General features: G+C 36.8%; 1 protein-coding gene across 1 annotated transcript in view; it reads left to right on the top strand.

The window, feature by feature from the left end:
- The first annotated feature begins 755 nt into the window (after positions 1 to 755).
- EDIL3 (EGF like and discoidin domains 3) overlaps positions 756 to 21,443 on the top strand; it is a 254,908-nt gene continuing 234,220 nt past the window's right edge. Inside the window, exon 1 of the mRNA XM_019652587.1 lies at positions 756 to 816. Within this exon, the coding sequence (XP_019508132.1) occupies positions 756 to 816 (61 nt within the window). The remainder of the gene's footprint in view (positions 817 to 21,443) is intronic.

The following is a 21,443-nucleotide window of genomic DNA, read 5'->3' as shown; positions in this document are numbered from 1 at the left end:
ACCCCTGTGAAAGGGTCGTTCGACCCCCAATGGGGTCGCGACTCACAGGTTGAGAACCTCTGGTCTAGAGGATGCTTTCCTTTCCATTTACATCTCCAAAACCTGTACATCTTTTCATACTCATCTCAAGCCCTACATCTGTCATCTGCTATAAATCCCATTGATTTCTCTTTCCCCAAATACCAATTTGTGTGTCTGTTGGGAATGTTTGTTCTCTGTGGCAGATGATTGAGATCAGCATGATTGGGGAAGAGGTCTATTCTCTGTGAGATCACAGGATCTTCACTACTGTCTTTCAAATAAGTCATGTTTAGTATGAAAGAAGGGATAGAATAGAGGTTGGGGAGGCAATAGTTCCTATCTTTCAAAGGACTTGAGTTCCTTTATTAGGTACTGGATGTGCATTACAATTGTTTCTCCAGCTGGATTGGGACTCACTTTTGACTGTGGCTCATTCTTCTATCCCTTTCCCTTATTTCCATTTCAGTTTTATCATTTATTGACAGGGAAAAAAAAGCTGAATATGAGTGATCTGTTTTGAATAGAACACAACTATTTGCTGTGGTACATGAGAATAGCCTTTTGCTCACATTTATTTTAGCAACTTGGGAGTCAAAGCTGAACTTTACTGAGATGAATTTAGAAACTTTTAAGCTATTACTATTTTAAATTTTACTTTTATGATAATTTTAGCCTGTAAATCGTGTTGGTATGCCTATATATTTCGTACACCTAGAAAATGTCCTTTGAAAGGGATGGCGATAAACGGTGAATTAGAATGTGGTAGACACATGTCTAAGCTCTTTCTAGATTCAGGTAAGATGAGCCGAGTGTCTCACTGTGATGTGGAAAGGACCCCTGGGAAATCATCATGCTGAATGTCGAGGGATAGAGCAGAAAGTATCAGTAGATTCCTGTGAAAAATGTGTCAAGAAATATTTTAATGGGATTTCTTCTACTTTATTTACCAGTGAACTGGATACTCAATAAATACATGTATTTCTGTTGTTGAGTGTTATAGCACTGCCAACTTCTGTACCCTGTGATTGATAGAAGTTGAGAATAGCCTCAGTGTTCACCATCTGTCATTAGAAAGTCAAGTTCTTCAGATTTTCAAATGAATACAGCTTCTTTATAAGATTTTAAATAGTATGGCCATTACACATTTCATATTACCTCTGTGAAAGACAGTCTTTTGCAGTGCCACATCTGACTTTATTGTTTATCTTGCTCGTCAGATTACTGCCCATCCTTACTTTGTTGGTTACTTGAATGTTTCTGGCTTATTTCACATATTTTTGGGCTATTCTTCCTGGAAAACAATGGGAAACAGGTGAGTTCAAACATACGATATACATGACTATGTAGAAAGTTACTATTTTTAATAGCAAGGCTACTTATAAGACACGTTGCTTTTAAAAATTATACAAAATTAACATTCTCTTTTAGGTCATGTAACCATATTTTTGATAGTTGGCCTTAGGCCAATTTACTTATGCTTGTAAATGGTCACAATAGAAAAGAGAGAATTTGAAGAACTATTTTGAGATCACTAATATGTTATTTCAAAGAGCATAAACTCTTTGAAGGATCCTGATGCTGAAGTCATAAGGGGCCTGCTGAATTTCCAAGTTAATTGGAATTCAAGCAGACAAGGGAAGGACTGGTTACAAGTATACCTAGAAATGGAAACAATTGGATAATGACTAAAACTAGGTGTTTAATAAAGATGCACGCAAATTTTTAAATAGAATTGAAGGGCAGAATTCAATTAAAGAATGGGCTAAACATCAAACACTCGGAACTTGGTTATAAAAATATGTTAATTATCTTTATTGAAAAATTCAGTTTCATTCTACCTACCTTTTGATGAAAATAAAGAAAATAATTAAGATAGACAATGTTAAAAATATTTAAATTTTAAAATTGATTGTGTTCTGTCTTGTTAGTTTCAAGGGGTATATATTCAAGTATTTTTTCTTAAGTTATATAAAACAAGTAGCTATTTTTTCCCATTAGAGCAGCGGTTCTCAACCTTCCTAATGCCGCGGCCCCTTAATACAGTTCCTCATGTTGTGGTGACCCCCAACCATAAAATTATTTTTGTTGCTACTCTATAACTGTAATTTTGCTACTGTTATGAATCATAATGTAAATATCTTTTTGTTTTCTGATGGTCTTAGGCGACCCCTGTGAAAGGGTCATTTGACCCCCAAAGTGGTCGTGGCCCACAGGTTGAGAACCGCTGCCTTAGAGTTAACACTTTCTAAAAGTAAAGAGCATTGTCTTGTTATAAGGTTAGAAATGCAATGAGCCCTTGATCTAAATTTCTTAACTGACATTTGTGAGAGTAAAACTTCCATTATTTTATAGATTTTATAATAGTCACTCACCTATGTGACCTAGCAATTAAATTATTAGAGTGTATTCTAATTCAGGATTTCCCTGAAGGTCATTTTGAATATATATCGATTTCAGAGGTTCCCATGCGTCTCATTAAGCATTCTGAGCCACCAGGAACAAGTGCTTTTGGCACACCAAGTCCACACTGAGATTCAAATTCCTTTTGAGAGCAATTTGTGGAATTAACTTACCTATATGATTTAGGCCTGCTAAGGGGTTCATTCAACATCTGTTTGGTCATCTTTGCTAGAGATTTTTATATGAAGAAATAAAAAAAAATCCCTAGTGGTATTATTTACTTAATTCCTTAGATTCTAATTTAGGCAAACATGAGATGTAATGCTCATAAAACACTTCATCTTTGGGATTTGTTCTGTTTTGTAGAATATTAATATATTAAAAGTTGAGTACTTTTCATGGTTTGCCTCTAACAAGTTAATGATTAGAGGCAAAATTCAGTAGTTTGAAGGTTATGAGTCTAGTTAGTTTCCTCTGCAGCATCCACTACTTCTTGACATTTCGCCCTTGACCTCAGTGACACTGTGTTCTCAATTGACTTTTAAAAAGCTTGTTCCTATTACTGCCCTGCTCCCTTTGCCTTTCTCTTGAATATAGTCTTTACTATCTCCTTGGCCCTCTTTGATGTGATCTCCCCCAAGTGTCTACTAGCTCCTTTATAGATGGTATTCCCCAAATCTGGATAAGTACACCTCTTGGTGACTCAGTTCTCTCAGTGAAATAGTGAAATTGTAATTATTCTTGAGAGTTTATATGTAAAAGACCTATGGGAATAACCAATTCATATTGTATGTATGGCTGATTTCTCTTCTCTCTAACCCTGGTCTCTCTCCTGAATTTCGGATTTCCGTTTCTAGACATTGGCTAGACACATCTTATGGCCTATGTGGAAACATCAGTATTGTTCACTTTTCTTACCTTTATCCTCAAGCATCCTCACTCTCAGTGGCATTGCCTATTACCCAGTGGCATCACTCTCTGTCAGGTACAAAACATCAAGTTACCTTTAATTCCACTCTCTTCTTCAACATGACCTCCTACAATCATGTGCTTCTTGCTCTGCCATTCTGAGTCCGTCTCCTACTATGTACTCCCAACTGACATCCTGTAATACTAAAAAAATCTGTGCATGCACAAACTTTGCTTAGCTCTTCCTAGTCTCCACAATGTTACACAATGAAGTCATCAGACTCCTATTACCCTTGTCTTGCTCAGTCAGTCAAGATGAACTTTCTTATGCCTCAGGAACAAGCCACTTCTCAGTGGCTTAATGCACATGCCCAGTATGGATGAATAGGGGATCTCTGCTCATTGTGGACATTCAGGGACCCAGGCTAACAAAAGCTATATTTCAATACTTGCTTCTGTAGTCACTAAAGCTGCATCAAGCAAACATGGTAAATCACTCATTACTTCAAACACCTGTCAAAAATGATGCACATTACTTCTCACATTATTGGCCAAAAAACTTCACGTGGCAACTATTAACTAACTTGAAAAAAAATGAAGAAGTACAATCCTACCATTTGCCTATGAGGAGAACTAGAATATTTGTGAAATCTTAATGATCAGAAACTGACAGTTAGAAGGACTTCAACAGTGGTTTTCTTGCCTACATTGAAATTGCTCTTCCTCAAACCTTGTGTAACAAAATTCTCCATTATAACCATGCTATTAAAAAAATCTATTTACTTTTTCAGTGCTTATCATTGTGTGTACACCACATTACACTTAACTAACATAAACTGTGTTCTTCCATTTGCGTTTAATAAAATCCCTTTAGATGTTTGCATATAACTAAATTGCTATCATATTTTTAATTTAATTGGCAATATTCTATTCCACTTCACAGCTATGTTGAAGGTTTCTTAACCATTCTTCAACTTGTGGGAATTTGGGCTATTTCAGGCATTTTATTTTTAGTCTGTACAACATTTTTAAAAAGATTGACTAAATAGAGTTGAGCTCATTCAAAGATTAGATGTTCAAATCAGGCTTACATAAATCAGAGATCTTACCTGATATCAAAGCTTATTAATGATGTCAAGGATACAAACAGACAAGAGACACCGGTAAAGCAAAGAGAGAGTTAGGCTGTTGAGGATTGCTCTCCAGGTCTTTCCTGCATTGGGCACTTGCTCTCTGACCTCGAAAAACAGATGAGGTTTCTAAGTATGGTACATGGATCACCACATCTGTGGAGAAGTGTTCAGGTAATAAGTTATCTGTATGTGCTTGCATAGCTTATATGACATTTGACATAGAGCTGTGCCATAAAAATTCATATATTGTAGATTTAATTACCATAAACAATCATAAACTAGAGACATCTTGCTAAAAACATTCATAGGTAAGGTTTCTCCTCCTAAGTAAATATTTGCTAGCAGATTTAGTTACCAATACGTTTACAAAGCACTGAAACATCTACCTTTCTTTTTTTCTCTTGGATCATATCCATGATCAAAGAAGAGAAATGGATTAAAAACCAATTGTTTAGCTGCTTTCTACACAAGACTCAAGTGGTTTTATTTGGGAATTAGTATTCATATTCCAGATTATTTCTTTGAGATTTAATATACAAGCAATTATGTTTTTTCATTACCCAAACAAATGCATTCTATTAAAATGTTATAAAACATCCACCTTCACTCCACTCCATGTCTGAGCACCTTATGTTTGATAAAAAATCTTCTTGGGTTTTCCTGTGAGGCTGAATTTTAATAGAAATCATATGACCTGAAAGATGTGTCACTCTGTCTTTCTCCATATAAGACAGTTTTTCCAGTTTCTATCCCATTATGCCAACACTTTCCAAGGAAGTTGTTTTCTTACTGTCGATATGTACATGATTAATAATGCCATCTGCTATGCATATTGGCCTAATTTGAACTTAAGAATTTTATTTCTCTTTTAAAACAAGTTTCATTTCCATTAGAATAATTGTATGACTAATCACTTCAGTTTTGTTAAAATAAGTATACCACTAAGCTGTGAAACAAGTTTAATTTGGATGTCTTATATAAAAATGTACTCCTATTTCTAAATTTGGAATTTCAACAAATATCCATGAAAATATTTATATATTTAAGATGATATCACTATTCTTTATAATGTTATGATTCTTGTTTTGAAACTTGTAATTTTAATTTTTTTTGGAACTGGGAGGTGGCATGCTGTATTTTTCAGTTACTCATAAATATTAATATTTATGTCCAGTTTGGTTTCTTAAAAGCAAATATGCATCATTGCTTATGTGTGTTGAAACTCTTTATAGACATGATTATTCCCTGAGAACATTTGAACTCATTAGATGGGTTGATTAATTAATATTCTGCTTGTTTTTCAGAATGATTTTATAGAAGCATCTTTAAACTCAGATACAAATCATACAACATTTTAATGCATATTCTAAATGAACTTATTCAAGAAAATTAATCCCTGAATGTAATGCTGATTGCAATCACCTGGGTTTCCCTAATCTTTCAGGCTTCTGGGAGAATTTACTATTAGAAATCCCCAAATCTATAGATCTAGGAAGGGTTTGCTTTCCTGAGTCATGACACACCATATGCGTTAGTTGCTCTCAGCTTGGCTGTCAGCCCTTGTTCACTTTGTAGTTGGTCATGGAATAAATTTCCCGGGCTCCTCCACATGCCACAGCTAATGGAGCTCTAGACAGCTGAGGTGTGAGAGGAGGAAGCTGTATTTCCTTTTACAGCCCACCATTACAGTCCCTCAGTCCCACTGACAGAAAAGCTTCCTGTTGCAGGCCAAAAACCCACCTACCTAGGAAGTTCTCACTTTGGGCTGCATCACATTTTGGAGCCTGTTGCCTTCCTTTCACTGATGTTTGAACTTTCAATGTATGCAGCATTAGTGGAATGCAGTATCTCTTTCCCGAAGTGGTTAGAGAGGGTAAGGATGATTGTTCTTCTGGTTACATGTGACAGGAAAATGAAAACAGGACAAAGGAAAAATAGTAACCCATTCAAATTAAGGTGAAATTCAGGTTAGGTCTGTGTATGAAGGGTTTGCACACATATAGCGTAGGTCTGTATGATAGAGGTGAACCATGAATTGGACTCCAAACATCTTCCTTAAGGGCTGCTGTTCTTTTCAAAACATAAAAAATCCTAACACACTGGACCATCTCATCACTACCCACCAGAACAACGACATCCTCAGAAGCAAAACAATTCAAGTTGCGATTTGCTCTTTACACAGAGGTCTGCATCTCTCCATCAAGCGGGACACTTAATTATTCTGAAAATCTGAGAGCCAGGCAATCTTATTACATCTTAGAAACCTTAATATGTTTGGTGGCTAAAACTAGAATCCTCTTGTGCTAGTGATTCACTAGTCCATGTTCTCATACAGCTCTGCCTATCTATCTGGTCAGATCCAAATTTCCACTGCTCACCTTTTTCTTGAGATTGAAGGGCCCTCTTTCATGGCACACTCATTTCATGACATGCTCATCATTGTCACAGATATTTTCTTCTTCTTAACACAATGTTCTAAAAGTATGGTACTTACTGCTCGTTGTTGTTGGATGATTTTAGGTGGTAGACAAACAGGACATTAATAACCTTGAATGACATATTACATCAAATATTTTTTCTTTGTTTTTTGTTTTTTTTTGCTAATTCTCCTGTACTCATTCTGATCATGTCAAGAAGAATGGCTCCATATGTTGTACCTTTAACACTTCTGTATTTTATAAATATACATCTAAATTGTGTATATGCATTAGTATGTGACTTCAATACAGTACCACTTTTTTTTTTCCAAATCTAGAACTCATTTAATTTCTTAATCTACATCTATCCTTTGATCTCAGACTCCCAATCCTCATGTCCCTCAGCCCTTCTCTTTCAGCTCCTTGAGGCCTGATCTCCCTTCTCTTACGAAGCCACGACCACTTTCCATAATCAAAACCACTCGCTTGCACACATTTTCATTTTATTTGCCATATCATTGCTAAGCTACATACAGCTAGAAAAGTTCTAATTTTGGATTAATGGCATTGTTATTCTTCTCTGCTAAGCACAGTAGAAGAAAGGTCACACAATGCAGAGAGTGGTGCCATTACAGTTTCCTGGTCTTCCACACCAGCTGAACATGAACACTGCCTACAAATCCTCTGATTGTCTGCTCAGAAATTTCCTATGTCCCACCAGATGCTATTTAAAATGCTTCTGCTTCCTTTCCTTTCACACTACCTCCCACTAGCCTTTCTACTAATGAGACAGACATATACTTTGGAAATAGAAACCATCCTCCAGTATCTCCATCAAATAGCTAATCTCACACATCAAGTTTATGTGCATCTAATCAATCATTCTTTGCTTAAAATGCCTGAATAAGTTCCCATCACCCTCAAGAAAAAGTTTAAATCCCTAATCTGTCTTGTGAGGTTTATCGTAATCACTCTCTGCTAATCTCTCTGATTTTGTCTCTTACCAGTTTCTTTCTTGCATTGATGGTTGCAATTATATTGCATTTGTTTCAGTCCTGCAAAGTAGCCCTGCTTTACTTTACTTTGAATATTCATAGATGATATAGCTCTCCTCTGCCTGGAGGGCTATAACCTACCTTCCATATTAGCCAACTTCTATTCATCCTGTAGACCTCGGCTTTAGGTGGTAGTCATTCTAGGATGTCATACTTGAGTCCCACAATTGGATTAGGTATTCTTCCTACAGCCCTCCCAGAACTCTCTGTACTTGTCATGCATTAGCACTTATTTCATTCCACTGAATTTTTCTATTTGCTTGTCTATAATCTTCATCAACATATAAGTTTCTGGAGGCCGTTGACTGTATCTGGATATTGTTCACTGGACCCAGAACCTGGCATATAGCAGCTGCTTAATAATGAGTATCTGAAGACTGAATGATATTATAAATTCAACTGCCCATAAGAATAAACTAGAGTTGTTGATCATGAAAAACAAAACTATTCTTAATCTGAAGTTCAGACATGTTGCTCCTTGGGTCCTGGATAACATAACTCCTTAAAGTTTTGTTTGTTTGTTTGTTTGTTTTTAATTCAAAAAACATTTCTTTTTATGTAGCTCAATGAGATAACAGCGAAATATAATCCTATATAGAGCACTTTGTATTTATCATCCTATGTACATGGATAACTGCTATTCTGACACAATGCAGGAATAAGTATTTAGTAGTATTGATCAGTATGCAATAAGTTTAATTTTCCATTCCCTGACAAGTCCTTGGAAAACTTAGCCATCTAAATAAAGAATTACATTCTGTCAACAAAGATGTATGAGTACACTATTCCCAGGTACTTGGGATATACCAGTGTCCAAAACAAGGTTCCGTATCCTCATGGAGCTTACATTCTAGCAGGGAGTCTCTGACAATTAGCTAAATACAAAATCAGTACATAAGAAAATAAATAAATAAATAAATAAATAAATAAATAAATAAATAAATAAATAAATAAATTTATATTAAAAGGTGGTAAATGCTATTGAGAAAACAAGATCACAGTAAGGGAGAAATAAGAATACTAGGGCTGAGGCTATGGTTTGCAGCTTTGAGTAGGAAATGGGTAACATTATTTTGAGGAAAGGTTTGATACGATGATTTTGGAGCAAAAGTTTGATAGAGGTGACGAAGTCAGCAGAAGAGCCTCTAAGGTAGAGGGAACAGCCAGTGTAGAATTCCTGAAGTGGAAGACTGAATGGCATTGTCAGTACAACTAAAGGGGCTGTGTAGACCCAAATTATTTCATTGTTTTGCAGTGTAATACAAATAAATCATGTACTGTGAGTATTCATCCATGTTTCCTGGCCTTATAGCCACCCAGCATTTTGAAGGTAGAGCTAACAGCATTTCCTAATGACTTGGATGCAGGATAAAAGCATATATACCCTTATGCGCCAAGGGGCAGCATAGACAGAGGCAGGAATGTCATCCTCTTTGGAAAATTGAGAGGGCTGAAGAGCACACGTGTCTGAATCAAGGACCGCACTTTTCAGCCCAGAGTAGATTAAGGTAGCTCCTACAGAAAAAGCTGAGATTCTCCTTGACATTCCAGGTTCCCCTCTAGCACACAGACCAAAGAAAATGTGGAGTCTTCAAGTTCTGTAACGTAAAGCATGGTCACATTATTTTACTCAGAAAAATGTTAAAGCAATTGTAATAAATTTCCTACTACAATTATGGGAGCCAACCCTAATCCACATCCAGAGATCTTGAACAATATGGTTTTTCATTGTATGTATAAACTGGCTGTTTCCTCTACCTCTACACAAATTAGAGATACATTTGCTACTTGCCAATATCCCCTTAGAATTCAACACTTCCTTCCTATCAAAATAACATTGTCTTTTTAAAAAGATTTTTTATTAATATAGCTAACATACAACATTATATCTCTTTCAGGTGTACACCTTGTTATTCAACATGTATATACCTAAAGAAGTGATCACCATAAATTCAGCAACCATCTGATACTATAAAATGATATCACAATACTATTGACTATATTCCCTATGCTGAGCATGACATCCCCATGACTTATCTGTTTTGTACCTGGGAATTTGGAACTCTTATTTCCCTTTACCTTCCCCCCTTTTTTTAAATTTTCAATTACAGTTGACATTCAATATTATTTTATAATAATGTCTGGTGTACAGCATAGTAGTTAGACATTAATGTAATTTAAGAAGTGATCCCCCTGACTAGCCTAGTACCCACCTGGCACACTATACATAGTTATTACCACAGTATTCACTATATTACTTATGTTTTACTTTACATCCCCATGACTATTTTGTTACTGTTAATTTGTGCTTCTTAATCCTTTCCCCTTTTTCATCCATCCTCTCAACCACCCTCCCATCTTGCAACCATCAAAATATGTTCTGTATTTATGAGTTTCTTCCTGTTTTGTCTGTTTGTTTATTTTGTTCTTTGGTTCCACATATAACCGGCATCACATTGCATCTGTTTTTCTCTCTCTGACATACTCCACTTAGAACAATACCCTCCAGGTTCATCCATGCCACCACAGATGGCAAGGACCCATTCCCTTCCATGGCCTACTAATATCCCATTATATATATATATATATGCACCACCTCCTCTTTATCCATTCATCCATTGACAGACACCCAGGCTGCCTCCACTTCTTGTCCATTGTAAATAATTTTGTAATGAACATATGGATGCACATATCCTTTCAAAGTAGTATTTTGGGTTTCTTCAGACAAATACCCATGAATAGGATTACTGGGCCCTTCTTTGTCTCTTGTTATAGCCTTTATTTTAAAGTCTATATTGTCTGGTGAAAGTATTGTTACTCAGGCCTTTTTTGTTTGTTTGTCTTCATTTTCGTAAAATAACTTTTCCCATCCCTTTACTTTCAATCTGTGTGTCTTTCAATCTGAAGTTAGCCTCCTGTAGGTAGTATCTGTATTGGTTTTTCTTATCCAGTCAACCACCATATGTTGTTGATTGAAGCATTGAATCCATTTACATTGAAAGTAGTTGTTGATAGATATGTAGTTATTGCCATTTTATTTTATTATTTTATTTTATTTTGTGTCTTAAAGAATTCCCTCTAACATGCCTTGTAATACTGGTTTGGTGGTGATGAACTCTGTTAACTTTTACTTATCTGGGAAGCTCTTTATCTGTCCTTCGATTCTATTAATAAATGATAGCTTTGCTGAGTAGGTTAATCTTGGTTGTAGGTCCTCTTTTCATTACTTTGAATATTTTGTGCCAATCCCTTCTGGCCTGCAAAGTTTCTTTTGAGAAATCAGCTGACAATCTTATGGGAGCCCCCTTATAAGTAACTAGTTGTTTTTCTCTTGCTGTTTTTAGGATTCTCTTTTTGTCTTTAACCTTTGACATTTTAATTATAATGTGTCTTGATGTGGGCCTGTTTGGGCTCATCTTGTTTGGGACTCGCTGCACTTCCTGGGTTTGTATGTCTATTTCCTTCACCAGGTTAGGAAAGTTTTAAGTTGTTATCTTTTCAAATAGGTTCTCAATTTCTTGCTTGCTCTCTTTTCCTTCTGGTACCCCTATGATGTAAATGTTGTTAGGCTTGATGTTGTCCCAGAGGTGTCCTAAACAATCCTCATTTTTTTGGGATTCTTTTTTTTTTTTTTTCTGTTCTAATCAGGTGTTTTCTGCTCTCTTACCTTCCAAATCGCTGATTCTATCCTCTGCTTCACCTAGTCTGTTGATGATTCCTTGTAGTGTATTCTTCATTTCAGTTATTGTATTCTTTACTTCTAATTCATTCTTTTTTTTATGTTTCTATGTCCTTTTTTAATGCTAGCTATTTCTTTGTTGAAGTTCTAGCTAAGTTCCTTGAGCATCCTTATAACTAGTGTTTTGAACTTTGTCTCTGCTAGGTTGCTTGCCTTTATTTTGCTTAGTTCTTTTTCTGGAATTTTCTCCTGTTCTTTCATTTCGGATGTATATCGTTGTTTCCTCATTTTGGCTGCCTCTCTGTGTTTGTTTCTATGTATTAGGTACATCTGCTACATCTTTTCCTCTGGCTGGGTGGCCTTATGTAGTAGGTGCCCTGTGGGTCCCAGTGGTAAACTCTCCCTGGTCACCTGTACCAGGTGCTCCAGGAGTGTCTTTTGTGTGTGTGTCCTGCTGTTATAGTTGAGCCTTAATTATTATTGGCATGTCAGTGTATGGGATTGACCCTCAGGCAGTCTGACTGGCTGTGGAGTTTCACCACATCCATAGTTTATGGGCTGCTGTGTGTGGGTCTTACCACATGGAGCAGCATTTGTGCCAGCAGGTTCTGGTACCACCCTTTATGTGTGCTGTTTTTGGGGCTAATTGGGAGGTGTTGTGCTGTGTTCTGAAGCCGACCTCCAAGTATATTGGTGCTGGGGCCTTTTGGTAGGGGCTCCAGTGCAGGCCCAGGTCAGCCACTGCCTGTGACTGGCCAAGGACTACCTGCTAGGAGCTACAAAGTGATACACGGTTTGTTGTTGCCTTTCCTGGACCTGGAGGTGTGTGGGCGAGTCCACTGTGTGAACCAAGGACAGCTGCCACCAGAACCCAATCTGGGGTAGCTCCGAAAAAGCCAGGACACTCCAGGCCTGCTGCCACCTGCTAGCTGTTATAAGACTCAGCTGCTGAGAAAGCCTCCTGTAGTATACGAGTTGGGTGAGGTGCGAATCTTAGTGAGTCACCAGAGTAGAGCAAATGGAGCTCACAGACCATTTCAGGTTCAAATTTGGCCATGGGCATGAAGGTAGGGTTCAACACAGGACAGATGGCACCCACCTGCCAGCTGCATGGGAGGAGGACCCCACACATGGAAAATGGCAACTGTACCTCCAGCTGTTGTCCCAAAGCTGCATAACTGAGTCTCTCCTTGTATGTCTCTGATGTCCCCCAACTCACTGTCCCTCCTCCAGAACCCAGGGTGAGTACCTGAGAATGAGTGAGGCTGTGTGTGAGCCCTTTAAGAGAACACCTATATTTCCCACAGCTTCTCTCCCACCCAGATGGTCAGAATCCCCATTGTTTTTCACAGATGTTGTGGGCGCTGTTCTTCCTGGCACCAGTACTCCGGGCTGGGGAGCCTGGTATGTGGCTGGGTTCCCTTGCTCCTCCACAGGGCACCTCTGTAGCCATGATATTCCTCCTGATTCTCAGGTGCCACAGGGAGGTTTTGGGCTGGCCAGTTCTGCATCTCCGCCCCTCCTACCAGTATAGACATGGCTTCTTCTTATATCCTTAGTTATAAAATTTCTGTTCAGCCAGACTACAGATGGTCTTCCAGGTTGATTGTTCTATAATCTCGTTGTAATTTTAACATGCCAATGGGATGAGGTAAACTTAGCATTTACCTACTCCACCATCTTGGTCTTCAGAGCCCATTGTTTCTTGTGCAGTGATAAGAGGACACTGTTTAGCTGCTTCTTTTGGAAATTACCATGTCTGTACATTTACCACTAATTTTTAGCATTAAATAAACAATCATAAATCTTTTGTTTGTGACCTGCTTCAATTAGACTCATAATTTATTTTGAAAGGCATTTTGCAGAAAATAAAATCACACTAAAATCTCTACTGTATTGATCAAATAGCAGCCACACATTCTGTCACTTCTAGTAAATTATTAGTTACTCTGAAAATCTTTTATATTTGATAAGGTGATCTTGAAGAATAGCCTACTATACTTAAATTTCAGACCTATTATATTTAAATAGCATGTTGGTAATAACTTCTCTAAGTATTTAAAGTATTCATTTATTAACTAAACCCTTCTCTGCTGCATATAATTTTTCTGTACTATAATATTTCATCTAATGGAAATTGTGTTGGAAGTAAGAAAGAGAAATATCCTGAGGCATTCTGTACTAAATATGTGAACCTCAGCTTTTTTGTCCATCCAGATGGTGACATCCTAATCATTTTAATCAGCATACTTTATTTGGATCATGAAAACACGATAAATATTAAATCACAGTGCAGTTAAATCTGGATTATTGCCTCTATTTTTAATGGCTGTATGACCATATTCTATGTAGTATTAAATACCATGTCAGAGTCCTAAAACTCAGTGATATTAAAGTATAATATTTATTGTTTTAATTATTTTCATCAAGTTAAGGAGGGCTTAAACATTTAATAACTTTTGTGAAGGAAGCCTTGCCATTTTATGAACTATAGTCAATTTTTAAAAAAACAACAAATTTTACCACTATTTCTATTGTAGGGAATACATTGGTTACCATAACACCATCTAAAAATTGCCCATCTATATTCATGTGATTAATGTAACATGGAATTTACAAATTTAAATGCATAATGAGGGAAAAGTAGAAATAAAGATTTTTATGGTAATGCAAATCTATGCTGTGTACATTTAATACTTTCTCTCATGGGTTATAATATGAATTGTGTTTAATGGCTCAACATTTTAAATTGTGTTTGCAATGATAATAAATTGTTATACACATTTTTAAGTGGGTTTCCTAATTTGTCAAATATTTAATTACCTACTACATTTTCATGTCCAAGAGGAAGCATATAGACAAGTGCTTTACATAAAGTAGGTTGTTATTTCTAAATGGCTTTTTGTTTTTTTCAGCAACATTGCTTATCCCGAATGGGCAAATCTTCATAGAGATTTCTCATCCTAATGGTAAAACAGTTTAAATTAGGTTCTCTAATCAGAATTATCTTACATGAACTAATGTAAGATGTGTGGTCAAACAAAAGGACTTCTAACATTATTAAAATGGCAGTACAGCATTGAGGGTAGCACCAGAGAGACAGATTGTGGAAAAGCAAAAATAGCCAAAAGACTTTAAGTAAACCTGAAAACAGCTATATTTTCTCAACATGTACTTTTTCTGTCTTTCTTATTTTCATATCATGGTTTTCATTTACTGTTTTTTCTTTTCCTCTCATAGACTCTACAGGAATTCAGGTTGCTGGAAAATATGTTACTCCAGGACCAAATGAGCCTCCCTTTGGAAGCAAAAAATATTGGCAATTTCTCCAACTTGGCTTTTTCTTTAGTTATATGAAAGTAACTCCCTAGATAAAGCAAAAGGACCAAACAAAATGTTCTCTTGGTATAAGATAATGTGACTTAAAGGAGAACATTTCCCTAATGTACATTATTTAGTTGTGAACATTTTTATCCACCCAGCAAGTATATATTGTGTGCTAGGATATATGTAAAAAACAATGAATTATAAAATAAATATAAAACATAAATCCTATGTTTTGGGGCCTTAAAATCGATTCAGAATGATAAAATACATGCACATTAAACAGTTGATTGATAATACAAAGCAATATGTTAAGTGCCACAATTATTTCACTTTCCTGCTAATTTTTTTTCAACCTCAATCTCTCTAGCTGCTGCATTCTCTACCATTGCATTTTCTATCTGTCCACTAAGTGATGACATTTCTTGAGCCTTGGTCCTGGATTTTCTGTATTATCTTTAGTCTTTAGTAGGTAACTACTTCCATACCCATTAATTTCCACCTACACTCAAGGACATTGATATTTATATCTCCGGATCATCCTCTCTTCTGCCTTCTTGATACCTCCTCCTGAAATAACAGATCCAAAAGCTGACTCATGATCTCCCTTTTCAATCTAGACCTTTTGCCAGTATTTATATCTTAGGGAATGATGCCAGCATTCACCCGTTGAGATGGGAAGTCTAGAAACCCTGTAATCTTCCTTGACCCTTCTCTCTCAAATCTGTCTAATTCTCTCTGTATCTACCAGCCCACCACTCTAATCCATGCATCCTCACATGCTTCACCTAGACTAGAGTGATGACTCTTTTAACTGGTCTACCTTCATCTATGCTGATCCTTTTCAAAGTGTTGAAAGCACAGAGTACACAGAATTATTTTTAAAAGTGAAATTGCAGTCCTATTATCCTATTACTTAAACATGTCAATATATCCCATAAAGCCATTTTTGTGGTTTTTTTTTGTATATGACCTTGGACAGTCTGCCTGATCTGGCCCCTGACTATCTCCCTCTCTTTGCTCTATTTATTCCAGCTACACTGACCTTCATAAAGCCCTTGCTCAGTTTTAGCTCCTAGCTTATGCATCATTTTCTCAAACAACCTCCTATTAATGGGTTCACAGAATACAGTATACCTTTCCCTCATAATTCATTAAACAATTACATTTTTCATGTAATTATTTGGTAGGTGTCAGTCCTTCCACTTAACTGAAGTTACATGAGAGTAGAAAGAGTATCTATTTTGCTTGCTATTATAACTCTAGTACTTAGACTGTGTCTGGAACATAATAGGAGTTCAAAACATGAAATAAATGATTATGTGAATGAATGGATGAATAAAGGAACAATATATGTAATAGAGAGTCATAGAAAATTTGTTGAAGAGAATGAGAAGTTACTGTAAGGTATGAAACTTGTGGTAGTCTGGGGAGGAAGGGGAAATTTGGAAAAGACAGCAGGATGAAGAAAGGCATCCTGAGCTGGGGATCCTATGAGCAGGATACTAGGAATAGAAATTATCTTCTTTAGGTTGATAAGTTACTTATTCAGGTGAAGCATTTTGGTCCATTTTTGTGAACAATGGAGATAACATTAGCCATAAAAGATTAGTACAAATTTATGGACTTTGGAATTCCAGTCAGTAGGAGACTATAGTTTAGTGAGTATATCATTACATAATCCATTCAGGGGATTAAAAAGTTGAGCAATTATTGCTTATGATAGAAATGCTGACTTCTTAGAATAGGATGCCTCAATGGATCTTTAAAAAAACACAGAAAGTGTTTTGACCAATCAGTGCCTACTGGGTATTATTTTGGGGAATTGTTTGGAAAAGCTTGATGTTAATGACTACACCATGAGTGCTTTCAATTCAGGGGAGAGTGATAAAGTCCCTCACATATTTTCTTACTAGTTTTAAAATTCTTTCTTAGTTTGCCAAGATAAATCAATACATGCATAATAGGACAGTAGAAATGTGATTATATTACCTAGTCCCTTCTGAGACCTACATCTTCTACTGGACACAGACAAAATCATCCAAAGTAGAAACGGAAAGGAACACAATTGTTGCTGTTTTGCATCTATTTCACTGCTCTTCTCTTCTTTCAATTCTTGGTTTGTGCCGGTGACCTTTTCTGTGTTTGAGCAAGCATCCCCTAAGCTTTCATCAGTGATTAAGAAGCATTCATTATGTACTCTGTTTGACATGGTCATTACTTAATGCTCACTTAACAAAATTCTACATGACCAAATTATCACAGTGGGTGAGGGAACAGATGGCCAGCTGGCCAGAATCCATGCCCGCTTTGTTTCATGCTTTCTCAAGTCTGCCACAAAGAAGCCACATAGAGACCTGAGGAGGCCATCCGAACAGGAACACGCCTGTCCAGCTGTGCTTCCAGGCTTCTCAGCTGTGAAGTCTGGGGAGCCACTCTTCCCATCTGAGTGCAGCTGGAACACCTACAGGGCTTTCACTGCCTCATGATTAAGATGGTAGTCACAGAGAGCAAATTCAAACAGTTAAAATAGCATTCCTTTCCCCCACTGCCTGGCACTGCCTTCAAAGTCAAAACCATTATGCCAGATTTCCAGAGAAAGGGCTGTATATATAATAGTTTTGTAGAAACAGTGCACTTATTTTAAACACGTATTTGTAATTATAAGATTATCCACCATCTGATATTTTACAAATTGCCACAGCATTCAACAAAGAAAATTGGACTTGGCCCAGACTTAAAATTGGGTTGTTGAAACCTGTTAAGTGTGGATGAGAAAGGGCTACAGATGAAAATGCCTCTAACCATTAAACATTTTTTTAAAAATAAACTATGATTAGTAGTTTGGCTTATATGCTCTTATTTCTAAAATTAACAATAATTTTCAGTCAATCATCCTACACTTATGAAGCAACATCTTTATCATGGTCTGTGGGGATACAAAATATAATGAGTATATAAAATAAAATATAATTCCTATGTACAATTTATAATCTTATCAGGGAGGCAAAAGAGAGACTTAAAATCATGAGAAAAGGAAGCAGTGTACAGTGAGGTGCTAATCACGCAGCATAGGCAGCGAGTTTAGTAGGAGCCTGAAAAAAGCAAAGGGCTGTCAGAGAAAGATTGATGGAGAACATGGAAATTTTGTAGCTGTTTAGAGACTCCATGTGAAACAGTGAGATTGCTTGATAATCCTGAAACTTGAACTCAGAGATTTGCTTATTTTAATAGACAGAAAACACCAGTCTTTACTCTGTCTTTAATTTATGCCCCATCCTATTGAGGTGGAGAAGAGGAAACAAACCACGTAGCTCATGGCAAACTCGAATTATCTTACTACTTGGCACCACCTGCTGATGTGTATTCTCAGGCTTGAGTTGTATTTTGTAATGCATGGCATGTGAGTTCTGACAGATGCACCCTTCCAACAAGTGATTTGCAGAGTTCTGTTTGCAAACAGCTCCCTGATTAAAGAGGGCCTTTTAAGGTGTTAGACAGAAATTGCTATGATTTCATAGAGGTAACCAGAGCCGGTTTTCTACAAAACTGGAAGCCGAGAAATATATGTTTCTTAGATTGATCAAAAAATGATTGAATGTCAGTTTTAGCAGTTAGAATGAATTGCACTTATCATTTCTGAAGTTTCATAGAGATTTTCACTGGGAAATTATTACTCGTGTTTTAGTGGCCATCTGAAAAAAAAAGTATACCATTGATTATCAAGATGGTTCGTATTTTTGATATTCATGTTTCTCTTAGATTTTAGGAGCATTTACCACATCAAGCCAAGATTTCAAGGTACACTTGGCCATATATTACTAACTTGAAGAATAAATAATTACTTAATTTCATATGGCATTTATTAATTTACGAAAGGCCTCTAGCACTATCCTTAATGGTCATAGGCATATTCCTTCAGGTTTAGTTTCCTTTCTTAGAAAAAAAAATCAATAGGCAACATTGTGTTGTTTCTTGTGTGCACTGTGTATTGCTTTGTTAGCAATAGCATCACACAATCAATCAGTCAGTAAATACTATAGGTTAGCAAAGATGCCCCTAAGTAGCACATTTCAGAGGATTCAAAAATGTCTATGCATTGTGACTCAGAGTAATGAGACATATTTTATTTGGGTAATAAAACATTCAGAGCTGAGAATTTCCATTATGCAAGTGGTGGTTTAGGAAGCTTGTTTTGGCAGTCGTGTGCAAGATGAATGGACCGGGAGAGAGCGGGAGACTGCGCTCCATAATAAGATGCGGCGAAAGCAGTAGTTAGGACTTTGTGAAATGATAGATCCTTTTGCTGAATTTCTTATTGTGTTTTTTAAACTATGCTAATGTTTAATAATATATTTACAAGGTGTGATCTAGAAATATGGTGAGTACTGCTGCCGACGGAAATACAATCCGACAGAAAGGCAGGGATCTCCTTCAATATGGAAAGTGGCACATTGAACCTTAGTAACAGTGTGTGACAAGTTTCAACTTGTTCGGTGCTGTCAGTCGGGTGTGAGCTATGGTTGAGAGAAGATGTGTTTTAAAGCGTGCCATGAATCATGCATCACAAACAACCCATGAATATTGTTTCAAACTGCAAAAAAGTGCTAAAGAAACAGACAAAATGTTAAAATTAGTTTATGGTGATGCTGCAGTGACTATGATCTGGCACCGTGCAACTTCTGGCTCTTCCCCAAAGTTAAAATAATTCAGGACATCGAAACAGCCACAACAGCACAACTAAAGACACTCAGGAAAGAGGACTTCCAGAACTGCTTCAGAAAGTGACAAGAAGAGTGGGATAAGAGTGTTTGAAGTGAGGGGGAGTATTTTGAGGAGGGTTAATGGCAATGTGTCTTTTACTGTAATAAATTTTAATTTTTAATTTAAACATTCACTGTATTGTTTGATCATACCTTGTAGTTATTGAGAAAAGAAAACATACCAACAGTTGTGACAGAAATGATTACATGCGTTTACAGAAATTATACATATAAAGACTTTCTCAAAATGTTGGCTGACTGCCTAAAAAACATAACACCATTGGCAAGCTCAACTCTAAACAAAAGTTTTAAGTGAGTAAATGTCAACCTTAAGAAATCTACATTCTTATTCTTTCTTCAGTATTTCCTTCTATCTTTTAGTGCCAGATCTTCTTGGATGCCACCTAAGAAGCCATTTCGGCACTCTTCCTAGGCACTGCTCCAAATTTAAACTGCTCTCTTGATCTCCAAAACCATCAAAATGTATTAACCACTCTGTGATGCGAGCCGAGTGAAATTACGTTTAACTAAGGTGTTAATCATTGATATTCATGAGTGCTTTGTCAGCCAACTGTAACAGTAAATGAGGACTCTGGTTTCCTTGACTCCATTGCTATAAGAAAACGACTACTTGGAGAATATAGTGGTTTGAATAGTACCTCTCCAAAATTCATGTCTACCATGAATCTCAGAATGTGACATTATTTGGAAATAAGTATGTGTTTGCTCACGCTGCCATAACAAAATATCACAGCCTGGGTGACTTAAACAACAGAAATGTATTTGCTTACAGTTATCAAGGTGTCAGGAGGTGGCTTCTCCTGAGACTTTCTTCTTGGGTAGTAGATTGCCAGCTTCTTTCTCTGTCCTCACATGGTCTTTCCTCTGTGTGTGCACATCACTGGTGTCTCTTTTGTGTGTCCAAATTCCCTCTCCTTTTAAGAGAAATTCAATTGGATTAAGGCCCACCCATATGGACTCTTTTAAACTTAATTACCTCTTGAATGTCCTATCTCCAAATATGGTCACTTTCTGAGGTACCAGAGGTGAGGGCTTCAGCATACAAACTTTGGGGAACACAGTTCAGTTCAGCCCATCACAGGGCCTTTGCAGATGTAAATAAAGATTTTCAGATAAAATCATCCTGGAGTAAGGTGGGTCCTAAATCCAAGGGCTGGAGAGAACACAGAGAAACACAGGAAAGAAGACATGTGAGGATGGAGGGAGAGATTGGAGTTCTGCTCTTACTAGTCAAGGAATTCCAGGGCATACCAGGAGCTGGAAGTGACAAAGGAAAAGTTCCCCCTAGAGCCCTCAGAGGGAGTGTGGCCCTGTGGACACCTTGATTTCAGACTTTGGCCTCCAGTACTGTGAAGGAATAAATTTCTGTTCTTTGAAGCCACCAATTTGTGGTAATTTGTTAGAGCCACCCTGGGAAACTAATACAGGGACTCTGAAACACCTTTCTAGCCTGCAGTCATCTCAGGGCCATCCTGCAGACAATTGTATATAGAGAGTCTAGTGTTAATTCTTGAGAAAAAAGTTTATCAGCAAGTATTAAAAAAAACAACACAACAAACTCTGTTTAGCCTCAGGTTTCGAGTTTCATAATCTATTTAAATATTTTCACATTTAAAGAATAATTTGTTAAATTTGCTGATTCCCCCTTAAAATGGAACGTTTTACATTTATTTATAGCTTACCTCTCTCTCTCTCTCTCTCTCTCTCTCTCTCTCTCTCTC

Source organism: Hipposideros armiger, unplaced genomic scaffold (assembly GCF_001890085.2).
Source record: "Hipposideros armiger isolate ML-2016 unplaced genomic scaffold, ASM189008v1 scaffold_182, whole genome shotgun sequence".
Classification (NCBI taxonomy): Eukaryota; Metazoa; Chordata; class Mammalia; order Chiroptera; family Hipposideridae; genus Hipposideros; species Hipposideros armiger.
Note: the sequence above shows the minus strand (reverse complement) of the source record. Positions and strands in the feature narration are given on the sequence as shown.